Raw genomic sequence first — 18,805 nt, 5'->3', positions numbered from 1 at the left:
TGTTCTAAGTGCAGGATTAGAGCATGCGGGTGGAAGTTCCTGGCTTCCCAAAGCTCGCCTTCTATTATATTAAGTTACTTCTGTCCCTTTCTCTCCTAGAATGAGTGTTCCTGTAAGACAGTAACTGTGTCTTAATCTTTTTGAGTTAGAGATATAACTAAAATCTTATTTGAGGCTAAGAATAATTCCTGGGATTATGAAAGAATTATTTCTACAGAAATATTGGAAGCTAGGGCATGCACCATTCTATTCATCAGGCTATCTGTTTATTTTAGCACTGGCTTTTAGCCCTTCCAGACTCCTCAAATTGGAGAAATTCTTACCAATTATTTTAAGAAGCATTTGGAGGTTTATTATTGTTAATGATAAAGCTACTTTTTAATATCTTGGTTTCTTTGACTTCCTTAAATGTCCTATAGGTGTGTGGAGCAGCGTTAAAAGCCTTTCCTTTAGAACACACCAAAAATACATCAGACAAACCTTATACAAAAGGCTTAATTATTTCATAGAATAAATAAAAGTATTCTAGTATAATTGAAAAATAAATGATGTAGCAGAGAAGTCCAAATGTGAGGGAAAAATATTAATACCTTTTTTTCTGTGATATCAAGAATATTAAATCCTTCCCTAAGAATGAATTAATATAGTTTTAAAGAAGATGATGTCATAAAGTGTTTGTGTTGAATGTCACTTTTTAGCCATGTAGAAGCTGAAAATAATTTTAAATGTCCTCGAGTGGAGGTTAACATGTTATATTCTTCACTAGGAAATCATCAGTAAATATTATGAAATATGTGGTATTTTAAGAAAGTGATTGCCTTATTTTTGCATTGGAAATACAATTAAACCTTTTTGGTCCCATAAGGAGCAAATGGCTGGTAATGTTCCTCATTTTTTTAAAGTCATTTGTCCAAGAGGGAGGATCATTGGCAAACCAGCTGGCTGTTCATTTTAGATTTTGACATTGCTTCTCTTTGGGACCCTAATGCTGGGCTCTCTGATAACCAGTGCAAACTCCATGAATATCTTTCATTTCTCTAGAAGGAGGTGTGGATTTGCAAGGCTACCAGCTGGATATGCAAATACTACCTGACGGCCCAAAGAGTGATGTGGACTTTTCAGAGATTCTTAATGCAATACAAGAAAGTAAGTTCCACTCAAATTTTAAATTCACCATGAAAAGGAGAAACTATTATAATACTTGGGAGGGTTAATAAAATTAGAAACCTTAGATGCCAAGCTTTTACAAAGTAAAATGATGTCTTAAAAGTGATACTGTGTAAAATAATTTTGAGACCAGAAGAGATGGGTAGTGAGATGTGGGTTTAATTTATGAAACTGAACCACATAATATTGGGGTCTTTGAAGAAGCCTGGTGGAAAAGCTGTAGTGGAATTATAAATTCTGTATATTTAGTATGCTATAATATTTAGTAAATCATTAGGTATTGTCATTTTTTAGATTCCTTGATTCATCATAATAAAAAAAATTGTTAAAAAAACCCAGAATACTATTCCTTTACTCAAATGTAAGTAGTAAGTGAATGTTGATGCCGTAAGCTGAAATCTGGAATTTATTCTCCAAAACGGGTATCTGGAGTCATTGATGATGGCCTGTGACCCAGAAGTGAACCCCTCTCTTCTAAGCGTTTTGATTAATCAAGGTTTACTCTTTTTAAACTACTTTGTGTTTTATAGTTTTCACTAAGAATATTATCATAATCAATACATTAACTCAAGTTACAGATTTAACATTGAGGCTGGGTGACACCATATATCACATACTAAGTCATTAACAATCGTATTTTGTTATCGGAGCTCTAATTCTAGATAATGATACTCCTCTTTTAATATCAGATAGTATTATATAATGTTGCATTTGAAGGGTTTAGATCTGAAGAGCATTGCATAAAGAACCACTGCAATTCTTTGCTACTTTTAGTTTTGTGACATTGCATTTCTATACTGATTTTTAATGAACAATTTTAAACATTTTTATAGTTGTTACCCCCTGTTGTCATTCTACTCCCCTTTGACCTTATGAGATAATTAGTATCTCCACTTTATAGGTACGACAACTTAGGGTGGGAGAAGTCAAGTACCAAGATAATATGATAATAATGGAGACCAGACTAGAATGGAGGGTCTCCTACCCTTCATTTAATTCCTTCACGAATGTGCTCGGTATGGGGTTTAAACACAGTGAGGAGAAGGATCCTAAAACTGAGGAAGATGAGGCTTGTTCTGAGAGAAATATTTTTAATAAAGAATATAAGAGGACCAGCTATTTGTTCTGGATCAGCAATCCCTTCATATTAGGTTAATGAATAAAGGAGAAAAAATTTCCCCAGGAGAATAAAAATCAAATTAATAGACTTTAGAGAGAAAATAACTGTGCATGAAAAGTCGTAAAATTATGTGGTTACTTTATTTGATTTGAAAGATGATAGATTATACAATGCTGAAAGGATTTTTAAAAAATTTTTAATAAGTGATGAAAGTTGGCTTCTGTGTAAGTACAGGAGATGAACTTAAAATTTTTTAGGGCTGAACAAACTTATACCAAAATGAACTAAATGTTTATGAGACTAGTATAGTATGAGTACTTAATATTTAAATTTAAAAATAAAGGAAAGGAAATATTGCTTCACTTTAAAATGCAAATCAACTTTTTTATAGGTTTAAGAATTTTCTAATAATTTGGAACTAATATATTTATTTTCTTTTTAAAAAATAAGTATTATGTTAAGTAGGTTCGGGATGTGCCCACATAGCCTGGGTCTTTCTTGGTAGGACACATTTGGGCCATTCTTCTACCTTCAATTTCTACATAGATTCCAAATATGACTCAAATGTTTAACCAGTTTATTGAAATTTCTAAGTATAAAAATACATAGTTTGGATCTTCAAGGGACTGTTCCTTAGATTATTGTTGATAAAAAGCTTTGAGAAACCAGCATATAAAAATGTAAAAAAATATAGGATTTGCGTGTCAGTAAAACTCCTCTCCTACAAACATTTTTGTTGAGATTAGCAGGATGATGGAAAGATTTCACTGTTTTCTTAGAATTTTGTGAACATATATGTATGACCTTCAAGATCAAGCTAGAAGAGAGGGTGTGTGTATGTGTGTGTGTGTATTTCAAACACTTCTTGAGTGTCTGAAGTAGGCTGGCCATTATGGTAAGTGCTTTTCCATGCTATCTCTTTTCATTTTTAAAACACCCCTAAGTAATATTAGATACTATTTTCTCCATTTTAAAGGTGAAAAAACTGAGTATACACCCACAAGGCTAGATGTTTACTATCTGATAGAGTCAATATTTAATTGTTATGTCGGCCCTTGTTCTGCTAAATAGAAGATTAAATAAAAATGATTAGGAAAAATGAACTACTTTGGATTTTAAAAATTTTATTCTTATGTTGTTACATCTTGAAACAAGAATTCCTCCCCATGCTTCTGCATTGTAAAGTACATTTACATTTTTTTCGCCCTATAATATTATTCCCTAAGAATAGCGTCATCTATTCAAAAGAAGATGCCTCAGAGTGGCTGGACATTCCTTAAGTTGTTTCTCAACTTCCCCCGTATCAGATGTACAACTTATAAGGAAGAAAAGAGTTATTTTATCCATTCATCCATCTATCTATCTCACCTGTCATTTGCCAGGCACTGTACTAGGCATAATATTTTAAAGCAGTGGTGAGGAGCCGGCCCGGTGGCACAAGCGGTTAAGTGCGCGTGCTCTGCTGCGGCGGCCCGGGGTTGGATCCCGGGCGCGCACCGGCGCACTGCTTGTCAAGCCATGCTGTGGCGGCATCCCGTATAAAGTGGAGGAAGATGGGCACAGATGTTAGCCCAAGGCCAGTCTTCATCAGTGAACAGAGGAGGATTGGCCGATGTTAGCTCAGGGCTGATCTTCCTCACAGAAAAATAAATAAATAAAGCAGTGTTGAAAGTTTACATAGTTCAGTTCAGGAAAAATTAAAAATTCACAGATCACATTTTGTTTTGTTGTTAACATGAAAACAATTTGATTGCTTTCTAGGAGAAGAGCATTTATATATGGCAGTATAATGTAAGGGGATATTTGTGTGTGTGTGTTTCCTTGATGTTTTTTTTCCCTCCCTCTCTATTCTCAACCTTCACTCCCCATCCCAAGATGGCAGCCAGGTCCCTTGAACTCCTTTGTTTCAGCAGAATTTTGTGTAGTCTAAAGTTCTGGCTTTTGTTTTCTGATAGCCTGAGCTTCTGAGTGGCTGATGCTTGGATAGGAGAAGAAAAAAGAAAGAGAGACAGGGGGAATTTCCTAAGATCAGCTCTGTTAGAGCATCCTGCAGTGGTAGCATGGCTTCTTGTGGGTGGGAGGAAGGGGAGGGAATGGCTGTGTGGTGTGCCTGGGGGACTGCACCTGAGCCACCTGAACTGCCAGCTGTGGCTGAGATTCCCCAGCTTGAGAAAGGAACAGATCCTCCAGCATTCAGGGAATTTTGGAGGCTCTAGGAAGATGGCAGTCTCATTTTCCTGTTTCTTTGTTGTATCCTCATTACCTTGAGCACAGAGTACGGAGTATAGTAGTTGCTAAATAAGTTTTGTGAATGAATGAATAAATGAATGAATTCCTCTGTAGACTTGAGAGGGGGGCAGCTCAGCAGTAGCCACTGCATCTTGGAGACCTGAGTGATCTCTTTAAATGTTCTGCTGTTTACAAAACCTCTAGAACCTTTGTGTAGTCCTAGATACGTGACGTAGAGGAGTGGGAATGTCAGCAATGACTGAAATTAAATTGTCCACCAAGCCAGTGGGATGGGGACTCGGAGACAGATTTAACTTGATGTAATGATGACAAAGTCATGGGGCAATTCTTACACTTGAGTTTGTCTAGTAAGATTCAAACCCTCTATACATAATCTAAAGATTTGAGTGCCTACTTTATTATGTATGATAATATCAATTTAGCCAAAAACAAATCCTGCTTGTTAGTTACCAGTTTTAAAATCCAGATGTTTTTGAGAAGTAGACGTTTAAAAAGATTTCATTCCGAAATTAGATTGAGAATCACATCTTAACGCTCTGCAGTCCATGAAGCAGGCGTGTGTATATGTGTATAAGCATGCATTATATGAGCAAACCATTGAGAAATATATCATTCAAAGGGTATACCGACCCTTTTAATACTCGCTTTAAATTATTACCAATGCCGAGCCCTTTCTAGAGATCATTCCTTTCCCTGCCTTTTGTCACTTGTCCCTCCTTCTTGTCCTTACTTCTTGTTTTCTTGATTCCCAGTATATACAGACAGAGATTGGGGGGACTCTTGAGTGGCATTCATACTCTGGCAGACATTATTGTGTTGTAGTCTTCTAGGTTTTTATGAAGGAAAGATTGCAAAGAGCAAAAAGCGTTTGAAATGAGAACTCAGAGTTTGGAAGGATTATTGGATCATTGTTATTTTATAGTCTGACCCTTTGTGTTTGCACCTGTGCTTACATAATCCTGTAGCTGTTCCCACATTGGTGGTGCCCTATGCTTCTGTAGCTGAGGAGACTGAGTCATTTCTCAGTGACGTCCAGTGAGTCATTTTGAATCCAATTTCTTGAGCCCTGATTTCCAATTTTATTTTTAATCCATATGGTCATGCTGCTTCAAAGGGTAAGATGGGGAGAAGGAGGGGATGACATACATTGAACACGTAATCTTGTCTGGCAACTCTGTGGGTGACATTTTACCTATATTATTGTATATAGTTTTAAACTCTCTTTGCCTTAATTTCCACATCTGTAAAGGGAATAGTTATAGTAAATCTATGTAAAGCCGTTAGTGTAGTGCCTGGCGCAAGGTAAGTGCCATATAAGTGTTGACTACCACCTTGTCTTCATTCCTCTCAACAATCCTATATGGTAAATGGTATTATCCCCACTAAAAAGATAAGGAAATTAAAGTTTGAATAAGTTAAATAACCCAATCTAAATGCTAGTAGGTGGGAGGACTAGCATTTGAATCCGGACTTGTCTAAATCCAAAGCTCATGCTCTTTCCCAAGAAGAAGAAATTATGGTCAGTAGACTTTGAGGATCCTTAATGCAGAACATCACTGATCTCATTTCAAGTTGTGAAAAGGTAACCAGGGCTGTTGAGCAAAGCTTGAATTAAGTACACAGTTCTTCTCTAAATATCATTCCCGGGGTTGTAAGAGGTGCCATCATTATCTGCCTTGTTATGGAAGTAACCCAGGTGTCTGTCTTGTCTTGAGAATGAAGGAGTAGCAGAAGTTCTTCATCAGAAACGTGCTGTCCCAGGAACCAGTTAATGATCTTGGCCCCATCGCAGAGTGTACTGTGGGCGTCCCGTGCCATTGTCTGTGCTCTGTTTTATAAACTGCATCGTGACTGAGCCAGGAAATGCCAATGAAATTATTTTTTTTAACGACCACACATTTTTAAAAAATCTCATGATTTTTTTTTTTTTTGCAAAGACGTATTTTGAATCTCTAAGTATTTCAAGTAAACGTTCCACGGCAGAAAAAGAGTGCTTACTCTCAGACCTGTAACAGTTAGAACCCCAGCTTTCTTATGCCAGTTTTAATTTGGGAAGATGTTAACCTAACCATTTAATTGTTGCCATAACACACTAGCAGAGGTTTCCAAACTTTTTAAAGCAGTAGAATCTATTGTTTTCTCCCCAAATATATTTTTTACATATAATCTCAATATATAAAACAGATGACTGAGCTGTTTGGGGTAGGAGGGGTAGAAGGGATAGTGCTTTGCCCACTCAGTTTCCTCTCTGTCCCTCCATGGCTCCTGAAGCCCCTCAAAAGGATCCAGGGGTTCCAGGGAACACACTTTGAAAACTACTGGCCTATTGGAACCGAATAAAACCAGTTAAGGAAGGATTTGTGTTCTTTCCAATTACTTTATCTATTTATGTTGAGTTTTCTAAATTAGGCCCTGTTTTTTTTCTTATTGGTAAACCAGGCAGTCTCTGCCTTAGAGCCATTATCAGATTCATTTGAAGAGTAATGACCATCTAGAGAGTTCTAGGCTTGCTAGTGTCATAGAAATGCTAAGTAGTATTTGGTTTTTGAAATCGCAGCCTAGGGGGTGCAAAGCTGTGCTGAGTCTGTGTGTTTCCCTGAATTTTTGAAAACATTTAATTTGATCTATTTGTTAAGTTTTAAAAAGTGTGAGACCTGTTGGGCTACAGATGTAATGTCTAGCTTTATTCAGATAAATGTTAAAACTGTGACAAGATAATGCTTTGGTGGTTAAATGACTTTCTGTTCTTGAAAGCCAAACACGATTTAACAACAGTGGAGTGCTTTTCACGAATCAAGAAGCCGGCTAGAAATAGCATGGATTTGGGAGTCAGAACTGGGTTAGAATTCATCTCTGTCACTTACTAGCTGTGTGGCCATTCTTAGATCTCTGAAGCTGCCTTCTTTCTCATAATACCTGTCTCATGAGGTGTTCTGAGGATGAAAGGAGAAAACAGACCTGAAAATCCTTAATACATACTCTTTGCCTTTCAATAAACTGTCCCTTTCTACTTCCTTCATATTTAATCTCTGAGTCTAAGAGAGAAACAGATTCTTTCAAGAAATCTCACTGGGATAATTAGAATAAGAAAAAATAACAATTGATATGATCTTACAACTAGCTTTTGTTTATTTTAAAATGGACATTGAGCGCCTCCTATTTGCTAGCCCTTGTGTCAATTTTCGAGCCATCTTGGACCTTCACCTGAAAGGGACCCTAGACGTAAAGATGAACTTGTTATAAAATAGCCAGGTAAGTGTTCCAATTAAGATATAAACAATCTTTTTTTAAAATTTATTTTTTGCATCCTAAATTCTTCCTGAAGGTGTCCTTTTTTGCATTGTCTAATGAGGCTTTGAGGTCAATATGCAATACTTTCAGAATTCTGAGTATCAGATGTAATAATTTGGAACTCAGGACAAAAATAGTATAATGAACTGGTGCTCTGAGAACAAATATAGATATTTGGATTGCGCTGCACAACTCTTTCGCGTCTTCTTCAGTGACCTATAATTTCATTTTATTTTCTCTGCATCAGAAAATACTGAGATTAAAGTATTCCTACACTGTAATACCAAGATAGGGTTATTCTGCTGCATTTGGAAAACAGAGAATTAAAGAAAAGAGTAGTGAGTTGAACCATTTGATTGTTTGGTATTTATTTTTTACTCTTTTAGACTATTTCTAAAACACATTTAGTGTTTGTTTTTTTCATTGCCTTTATAGCACTGGTTCCTTGATTTCATCCTCTCGTCTGGAAGGACGAGGCTTCCCACTCTTGTCTTGGTCATATTATACCTCCAGCACCTAAAGTAAATGTGGTTCGATGAACAAATGGCAGAAGATAATTAATTAGTTTCTTTCTTTCTTTCTTTGAGCCCCTTGTAGTATATTTGTGGTCTGTTTTCCCTAGAGAATGAATAATAGCTAACATCCCAAATGGTTTTCACTGACGGAATAATTGAAATAATCACAAATATTTGATAAGTAGATTCATCACTACCGCAGTAAATTTGCCTTCTCATCACGTGAAGAATGTCAGGCCCTGCCTGCCTCCTGGCCCTCTGACTTCTCTGCTCTGCCCCTATCCAGGGATAGTACAGCAAGCCAGCCCTCAGAAATCTCTTTTCTGTACTGAGTTTATTGCTTTACTCAGACTCTGTAGCTGTTTTTTGGTGTCCCAGGCAATTTGAGGTTCTTGACCCTCGTTCAGTTGTGATGTGGGAGTCCCTGCTGTTTTGTTACCAGGTCTTTTTAGGCTGAGTGCCTGCTTTTTGCAAAAGAGAATCATTGGGGTATGTCCCTTGCTTTCCCAAATGCATGGTATCCACCTACCCTGACCCGTCTTAGCTGCCTGGTTCTGTTCACACAGGCCTTCCTGAGGGGGGCTATGCAAGTAATGCAAGTCCATTACTTGGGCTGCATGGAATTTTTGCATTCTCTCTCCCTCTTGTCATTTTTAATTGACTCCTCAGAACATTTGGCTCTCTGTCTTATTTAATGAGCCTAATAGCAGAATTCTACCAGGCAGATAATTATCAAACATTTTTCTATTTGAGGAAAAAAAAAAAAATGGATTCCATCACCTCCATCACGGAGGTGATGGAATCCATTAAGTGACCTTGTTTGGATGAGGAGTATGTTTGCAGTGTCCATGCCCATGGATAGAGAAGCCCCACTCCCACCTTGGCTGGACGGTGAACTCTGTGAGGGCAGGGACCATGCCTGTCGTGTCCAGTACTTGAGCCCCAGTTGTTAGCCCAGCACACTGTCTGGCCATGGTATGCACTTGATAAATGTTTGTTGAATGAATAGATTTTTAAAAATTGGTTAACTTTGGAAGTTGGGGGTTGTTTTCTCCTTAAATAAAATGATGTAAGTTTGCATCAAAGGATATTGTGCTTTGTTCCTAAAACTTTCCTGTAATTGAAGGTGATATACCAGTAACAATGGTGAAATATTGATGAAGGGCATGTGTTTCTTCTGTCTGTGGAGTGTCTACATGTTCTACAGAAGCTGATCACTTTCTGGCAGTTTAGCATTTCTAATCTCTACTGAAGCTCTTGAAAGGTTGGCAGGTGATAATGGTACCTCAATATCACTTATTCTCTAAAAATCAGATTGCCATGACACACTAATTTCCCTTGAGTACTCAGGTTGCGTTAGCCCCATAATGACTTCGAGACAATAATTGTGATGGGCAGCAATAAGGAAAGTGAAAGGCTTCTCTCCTTTTCCCAAGTTAGCTGATCCCTCTAGAATCACATAATTGGGCCTTTAATATAGAACAGAATTTCTCAACCCCAGCACCATTTTGAGATGGATAACTCTTTGTTTTAAGAGCTATTCTGTGTATTGTAGGATGTTTAGCAGCATTCCTGTCCTCTACCTACTAGATACCACTCACACCACCCCCTCCCTCAGTCATGATGATCAAAAACGTCTCCAGACAATGCCAGATGTTTCCAGAGTGACAATTTGGTCCCAGATGAGAATCGCAGATGTAGCGGGCTTTATTGAACTGATTGTGCCAGTGCCAGAAAGGGATACTGGCAGAAGATGACCTGGTAATTTTCTATCCTTGCCAAACCTTAGGGGCAATTATCATGGATGGATGAATGGATATTTAAGAGTTTCTCCCCAGTGTGAGCCAGTCACCTAGATGGGAATCTGTGTCCTTTTTAGCTTCCCACTTATCTCTCATCTCATTCCAATTCATCCCTTATAACCATTCTAACTTATAAATGCCTCTTCTGCCTTCTCGTATTGATAAAGCTAAAATGCTAACTTAAGATCCCAGAGTCTAAAATCAACAAACCAACATTTCTTGCAGCTCTGCTATGTGTCAGCCACCCTGCTAACTTATACATTATCTCATTTAATCCTTTCAGCCACCCTGAGAGAGAAGTTTTCTATACGTGACTCACCAGTGAGGAAATGGGGGCAGAAGTTCACACAGCTAAGTGGTAGGGTTTGAATAGTAAGCAGGTCTTCTGAATTTGTTAAAATAATATTTTTATCCTGTTGTTCAAATCTAATCAATATCTACTTGAGATTTAATCACTATCTACTTGAAAATTGCATCAGTATCCACTTGAAACTGTAGCTCTTGGCTTGTGACTAAGAATAGTATTAGAAGAAATATATATGAAAAGTCCTAGAAGCGTAGAATATGGCTCTCAGACATAATTAGACTGTGACCACCTTGGGATCATCATTGTGTCATTAAACAAATATGTGTTGAGGGCTTACTTGGTGCCAGGATCTCTGTACACCAGTCAAGACAGACAAGGTCCTTGCCCATATAGAGGTTATATTCTAGTAGGGTAGACATCTAGTACACAAGTAAACAAATGAATAAAGAATATAATTACAGATTGTGAAAAGTGCTGTGACGGAAATGAGCAGTGACAAGAGACAGAATAATTGGGTGAGGGGGAGCTTCTTTACGTAGGGTGGTCAGAGAAGTTGTCTTTGATCTTGACGCATCCCATGACACTGGACATATTGCACTCCCTCAAAAGTGTTGCTTCCTCTCCTTGAGTACTTGGCACAGTGCTCCTAAACCTTGGTTGTATGAAAAGACCGTGGTGTTTTTTTCTTTGTGGCCTCAGAGTCTAAAAACCTGTAGTAAGTGTGTTAGTTTCCTTTTGCTGCTGTAACAAATTACCACAAACTTAATGACTTAAAACAACACAAATTTATTATCTTACAGTTCTGGAGGTCAGAAGTGACCAAGGTGTCAGCAAGACTGTGTTCCTTCTGTGGGCTCTGGGGGAGAATCTGCCATCTTGCCTTTTCTATCTTCCAGAAGCCACTGGCATTCCTTGAGTCACTGCCCTATCCTCCATCTTCAAAGCCAGCAGCATAGGATCTTCCAGTCTCTCTAATTCTGACTCTCCAATCTCCCTTGTAATTACGTTGGGCCCACCCGTATAATTCAGGATAATCTCCTCATTTTAAGATCCTTGAGTTAATCACATCTACAAAGTCCCTTTTGCCATATAAGGTAACATTCACAAGTTTCAGGGATGAGATCCGCTTTGGGGACCATGATTCAGCCTATCACAGTAAGCAATAAATGTTAGTTTTATTCTCATGCCCATTTTATTATATAGATGAAAAACTTACAAGTTAAATGAATTGCCTAAAATCACACACTTGGATACAGCTTTAGATCCTGGTCACCTCATTTAAGTACATCATCTCTGTTCTCTCTATAGCCAAACTCTGTTCTATTCTTCATAGCACTCACCACACTACATTTCTTTGTTTTATCTACTTATTACAAGTGCAAGAAGAATGTCACTTTTATTCGCCAAGGTACAGCCATCACACAGGCTCTATGCCTGACACATAGTATGTACACCTCTAAAAATTTTTAGAATGAAAGAATGAATAGTCTTTTATATGCTTGGGTAAATAGAACCCAATCTCCTACAAATTATTCTGTGCAGTGGCTTCTGACAGGTTGAAAATCTTTAGTCATTTTTAAAGAATCAAAGCTTCAATGTTGGTCCATAATTCGAGTTGGTCAAGAAAGGACTCATACCTGGCATTGTGTTTTCTCATCCACTAGTGCTGAACTTTCCTTTCTGGTGTACTGCAAGGCACTGTGCATTTGGACCTGGTGTTCTGTATGGGGAACTCTGATAGACAGTACTTTATGTATGGACATGTTAACATCAACAGTCTTTTGGAAGAGCCCTGAGTGTCATTAATGAGTCACTTTTTGACTTCTTTGGGTTTTCTCTCTTAGGCTGTAAATAAGTAAAAAGGAGGGATAAAATGACAGTTCTTACTGAACCATGCAAGTGGCACGATTGTGGGTTCACTTAGCAAGTTATATGGCACTGAAATGAAAAAATAAAAAATAAAAAAGTATAGGTTATCTCCAATGTGGAGAATAAGTTTTTAGAAGTCTTAAATGAAAGTACCTTATGTGAAGGAAAGCTAAACGAACACAACACCTCTTGTGATCATGGAAGACAAATTATATTTATATTATGGAGGTACTTGACTTTGCTTTGCATTTGCCTTAATCTTGCCTAATGAAGACACTGTTTGGTCAAACATATTTTGCATCTGACATCGTTTTTTCTTAGGAAATACTATACCTGTCACTCAAGGTGTTATTGAAACAACGAAAAAATATGAAACCAAGGGGTAGATGTCTCCTCTTTTAGTATTGCTTCTAAGATCCCAGATCCTTAATCCCACTTGTAATGTATTTACTTTGGTTCTAGTGGCCAAGGATGTCAATATTCTTTTTGATGAATTAGAAGCTGTCAACAGTCCTTGCAAAGATGACGATTCTCTCCTTCACCCTGGAAACCTGACCAGCACTTCAGATGATGCTAGCAGATTGGAAGCAGGGGGAGAGGTAAGAGTGTGTGATTTCTTAAAAATGCAATTCTTGATCTAGATGGGAACCCGTGAAGCATATTCCAATGGACTGTTTAAAGTCTCATTGAACTGTAGGTTCCTGGAAAGCAAGGGGCAGGTCGTATATTCCTTTGATACCCCCATGGATCTGGCACATTTCAGGAATCCTAAATCTACCTTTGCTCAAAACAAACTTTCAGTGGGTCGTGCACTTCCCTTGTTATACCTAAAGACATTTTGTTTATACAAAGGAAGATTCTTAAAACCACCTGTCATTTTAAGATAATTTACATTCTGAGTGTCACTGACTAGTAAAAAGTAACCTTTACATGGATGCACTTCCTTGTGTAAATCCACCAGTACGTAGAACAGTGAAATGGACCAGCTCTCAGTAGATTGTGTTGTCTGACGCCTCTTCGAGTTTCCATTTGCCTCTATAATCTGGAAACTCATTGCCATTGTAAATAGACCCATCTGTTCATATGTCATTCTGGAAAAAGAAGTCTTTTGTTAGTGACATTCACTGTTGCTCTGGTTGCATTCAAGGGAGTTTAATGTCACCTTTGTACCTGCACTCGGTACAGGTAATAGGAACACAGGATCAGAGTCATTTGTTTATTGCATATTCTTAATTTTTTATTATTCCAGAGCCAGTTAACCATTGAAAGGATTATATCTTTGAACAGGGAAAATTGTTTACTTCTACCAAGCTTCCCAAACCTCTCCTTACAAACACCCTATGCTACTATCCATGTATTTTTTTTTTTAAAGAAAAAACATTCTGTCATCATCTCTTCACACAGATACTTTGAATGTCATGATGTGACATAAAGGAGGGATCTTGAAAAGGACCTCAAAAGCAACTGGTCTCATCCTCTTAACTTACAGATGAGGAAACAGTCTCAGAGAGGTTAGGGCTTTGCTAATCTTCTTGCTGATGCCTTGGCTGAAGCCCTGTTTTTGCAGGCAGGTGCTGATTTGCTGAATCTACAAGATAGTTTCCTTGCTTGGCAAATAATTGTTAAGAAAGTGTTTATTCAGGTAGACTTCCAAGTACCTCTTAAGGCAAGAGCCAAAAAATAGTCAGTAAGGATTGGTCATCAATTGAAAACATCCACACCAAGACATGGGACATGGGCATTTCCATCCCTCCTGGTTGAAATTTTCCTTTTGGATGAGGTTGTGTGCATGGCACTTGTGCAAGAATGTGGATTCTAGCAAAGACTTTGGAGGTATGACATGTGTCCTTCACACCACTATTTGGAAACTGATGTAAACTGTGGCTTGGAGAAAAGGTAGCTCCCTCGTTTCCACTTGCTAGGTTTACAGACATGTTTTTGAAATCTATCAGCCTGAGAAGCCTGGCTCCAGCCTAACCAGCCCGTTCTTGATGGTCTCTTTCAGTGTTGTACATAATTACAAGCCTATGGAGCCTGGATGAAAATTACACCTACTGTTTTTGTTCTTTAAGTTTTATATATGTAATCACTGCAAAATAATACTTGTAATTTATATGTAGGTTATGAAGCATAATAATAAAATGAACACTTTGAACCACCATCCAACTTGTGAACTAGAATGGTATTTTTCAAATTATGGTGGCAATCTAGTTGTAGGTTACTAACTCCAATTGTTTTTTAATGTAATGGAAAATTAATATTAGCATGTTTGCAAGTAGAAAGGATTAAGTATTGTTTTGTAAAACTTTTGTCCAGATATTTTGTGTGTTTATATACATACACAAGTATCACAAAGGAAAATATTTTTCTTATCTCTTTTAACATTTATTTCTCATTTTTCTGGAAAAGTTTGAGAAACATTAAAACCATCAAAGCTATTTGCACTCCCATCCCTCTACCCTACCAGAGGTACCATCTTCCTGAATTTTTGTGTTTTTTATTGTCTTGTTCTAAAATAGTTTTGTCACATACATATGTAGCCTTAACAACTTCTTTTTAGATTTCCTTTATTTTGTGCTTTATAAAAATAGTATCATGCAGTATGAAGTCTTCTGTGACTTGCTTTTTTTCTGTCAGTATTAAGATTTATGCTTACTATTAGATGCAACTATAGTTCACTTTCACTGCTGTATAATATTCCACTGTATAGCTGTTCTACAATTTATCTATTTGCCCGTTCATGAACACTTGAATTGATTTCCATTTTTATTTTCTACTCTTATGAACAATGCTGCTATGAATATTCATATATACGTCTCCTAGTTGCTTCAACAAGAATTTCCCTAGGATTGTATGTTATGCAAATATTCAATTTTACAAGATAGTGCCAGTGTGTTTTCTGGAGTAAATATATCAATCTTCATTCCCACCTGTAGAATATGAGAATTCTCAGTTGTTCCACATCTTTGCCAACATTCAGTATTTCTAGGTGTCCTAAGTTTTGCGCATTTGACTCAACGCTTTTTCCAATTTTTGTATTTTGTCTCCTCTTTACATTTTCATTAATAAAAATGTAATTTTTATAAAACTCAATGAAAAAATTAGTTTTGATTGTTCTTTAACATTACTCACTTGGGGCTGTTTTATGAGTGTCTTAAACTTGTCCCTTTCTCTTTGTGTGCAGACAGCGTCAGAAAAAAGCAAATCAAATGGACTTTACTTCAGAGATGGAAAGTGTCGAATTGACTACATTCTTGTATACAGAAAATCCAGCCCCCAGACTGAAAAGAGAGAAGTATTTGAAAGAAATATTAGAGCAGAAGGATTACAAATGGAGAAAGAGGTAAATAGATAGCTTGGATGAGAAAAAAATATAAATATACATCTATTCCTATCAAGAGGCAATTTAAAATGTAAGCAATTAGTCATTATGTTAACTGAATGCTTCATTTGATCAGAGTTTGCCAATCTGCAGTGTTTGGGGAATGTTTCAGCAATTAGACTTTTGCAGCACAGAAAACTTGGGATAAAATGCAATCACCACACTCGGGAGGTTCTTTTCACATTTCAAGAAATCCTCACACACCGGAAGAGACTGGGTGATTTGGCCAAAAACAGCTGGAACTTACAAAACGATTCCAGTTTTTTTTTTTTGTGAGGAGGTTAGCCCTGTGCTAACATCTGCCAGTCCTCCTCTTTTTGCTGAGGAAGGCTGGCCCTGGGCTAACATCCACACCCATCTTCCTCTACTTTATATGGGACGCCGCCACACATGGCTTGCCAAGCGGTGCATGAGTGCGTGCCTGGGATCCAAACCGGCGAACCCCAGGCTGCCGCAGTGGAGCATGCACACTTAACCGCTTGCGCCACGAGGCCAGCCCAAAGTGATTCCACTTTTAAGAGCCTTTCAGGTTGTTTTTATCAGGTTTCCAAACTCAAGAGTTATCTTTAGTGTTTTGCTCTCCCCGCTTCCTTCCTTCCTTTCTGCATGAGGAGTTTTAAGGAAAAATTTAGTAAGGAAGGCACAAGAGGCCCAGCCAGGCCTCTGATAATAATCCACAATGGGGTTGTTGTGTACCCGGCCCTGTTGGCTGGATTATATAACTCTTCTCAGATTTTCCCTGAACATTGTGCAAAGCTCCTCGAGCTTTTCAGAGTCAATGAGAAGAACATATTGGCAGTTAAAAATGTTTGCTTCTCGTTCTACTTCTCAAACCTGAGGGGATAGATCTTTGAAATCAGACACCCAGATTTTTCTTTGTACAGTGCCGGTTGCATGCTGATCTTGGGACACTTGAGATAAATGGGATTTTTCCGAATCTGTTAGACTGACCTCAACTCTTGAGCCTTCATAAAACAGAAGCGATATTTTTCTGGAATGTCTCCAAAAAAGAGAATTAGAAAAACGGTGAGATAAGTATGGCCTTAAGGGAACATGTTCTCCTCCTCAGGAAAGTGAAACCAGATTGCTCAAAACACCATGTCAGTTGGAGGTTCCCCCAGAGCAACAAACAGAATTAAATATGTTATTTTTTCCACTTTTGTGGGGTTCCAGAAAAATCTTTCCTGTACCCATTGAACGTATCCTTGATAAATCTTGTTCTTTAAGTTCTTATTGAGACAACTGTATACTCTTTTCTTAACATTAATAGTGCATAAATATTTTTATCCTTAAAAATCATTCCTTCATCTTTTATTCTTTCTCCTGTTTCAAAATTTTTGTATAAAGAAATAAAAGATCTGAATTGCCGCATTATCCTAAATAATGAAAGTTCTTCCTCTGATCCATTCTGACTCTGTCAAAAGTTTGATTGCCATCAAAACTAGGTAGCTTTGTTCAATTAATGAAAGATTTATATTTTGAGCTTCATAACTATTTTCTCAATTCCTAGTGTTTCTTCTGCATAGGTCTTTTCAATGTCATTTTATGACCTATTAGTTAAAACTCAAAAAGCCTAATACTTTTGAATACACATTACTAAAGAGGTGACAAATCTCCTATGTGTCTCGTAAAACATCATCTGTACTACAGGGTTCATCTACCAGGATTAGAGCAGGGAGCTGAGGAGGATTACTCTGCCTTTGTTAGACATTTGTCCTGTGTAATCCAGTGTTGACCATGAGATGATGATGGGCTGCTCATGTGATTTGGGTTGTATATAAGATAATTTTATTTGGAGATAATTTTTAAAAATTTTATTAGCTAAGTATTTTAACGTACACTATATATTATACTATAATATATACTAATATATTTTAATGTATACTAAAAAAAATAATAGCAATTGGAAAAAAGGCAATGTCACCAGATGGCAAAGCTTCATAAAAACTTATCTAAGCATCTCTTCCTCTCCTTCCCCCAAAAAGTTCTTCTCTGGGTGGCAGCTTCCCTGTCTCTCCTTTTTCCCACAATCCTCTATTCACAACCAACAACTAGGTTTTCCTCTTTCTGGAACTTCTTCCTCAGCAGCCTTTCCCACTGCCTGGCTCCAGTCCTGCCCTGCTGCCCATACCCCTTGCATAAATGGCACAGTTGGCTCTCACTCAGCCTCCGACCTCTGCTTTGCATCCTCACAGCCTCAGCCAGCTCAGCAAGAAGAGGGGCCTTTGCAGGTTCTTCTTTGCTTGGGAAGCAGCAGGAAATTATAGGTAAATTAATTTTTCCTGTCACAAAGAATTAAAATAAAATGTCCCTTGGTTGAACAATAAACAAACCTGTATCTACTTTGTGTTATTAGATTTAGAAACCATCAGAAGCACTCTTATTTAAATCAAGTGTTTTATAAACAGCTGCAGCAGAGAGACAACAATTTTATAGCTATTTCAGTTTCTAGAAGTTACTTCAACCTTTTATACACAAAACAAAGAGCTTAGTTCAAGGTGGAAAAGAAAAAAGAAAACCCAGGGAGCTTACTGTGAATCCATATATGTCAGAAATGATTAACACTAAGTACATTTTATGAATTATTTGTATCTTCATTAGCTATGGGTCATGATGTCCATCAGTTATGGCAAACGTCTCACAGACTTAGAGGTTTATGCTTCCAAGTGGGTAAAGACAGGCTCTGTAGTTGGACAGTTTGACAGTAAGAGAATCCTTGTCTCTTTTAACATTGAATGTCAAGAAACACACTAGGAGAATCTTTAATTAATGATAAAAGTGAGGACATAGTCAAATTTAATCTTTCTTAAAACCTTTGCCTCTTCCTGATTAGTCAGCAGGTAAGTGCTTGCTTTGGCACCCTGTGCCTTTACTATGCTGTAACTCGTCTTTCATATTAGTCCCGAGAGAGCAAAGCACAGCAAAATTCCCACAGAAAATATCATTAAGTTCAAGTGATTTGCTTCTCAGTGTTTGTCTGTTTAAAGAGATCCTCTTCCTAAAGGTAAACTTACGTATATATTAATTCACATTTTCTATTTTAGATATTTTTCCATTTTTAATTTTATGTCCATCATTGACTTTTTGGTACCTATTTTGAAA

General features: G+C 37.4%; 1 protein-coding gene across 1 annotated transcript in view; it reads left to right on the top strand.

The window, feature by feature from the left end:
- The window catches only part of ANO4 (anoctamin 4), a 210,199-nt gene that overhangs the window by 16,803 nt on the left and 174,591 nt on the right, over nt 1–18,805 (top strand). The window contains exons 2-4 of the mRNA XM_087449050.1: nt 1,042–1,146; nt 12,784–12,920; nt 15,506–15,664. Coding sequence (XP_087305176.1) covers nt 1,042–1,146; nt 12,784–12,920; nt 15,506–15,664 — 401 coding nt within the window. The remainder of the gene's footprint in view (nt 1–1,041; nt 1,147–12,783; nt 12,921–15,505; nt 15,665–18,805) is intronic.

This window comes from Ceratotherium simum, chromosome 25, assembly GCF_057802395.1.
Source record: "Ceratotherium simum simum isolate JZ-2026a chromosome 25, ASM5780239v1, whole genome shotgun sequence".
Taxonomy (NCBI): domain Eukaryota; kingdom Metazoa; phylum Chordata; class Mammalia; order Perissodactyla; family Rhinocerotidae; genus Ceratotherium; species Ceratotherium simum.
The sequence above is the reverse complement of the archived record's forward strand: the minus strand, read 5'-3'. Positions and strand labels throughout refer to the sequence as shown.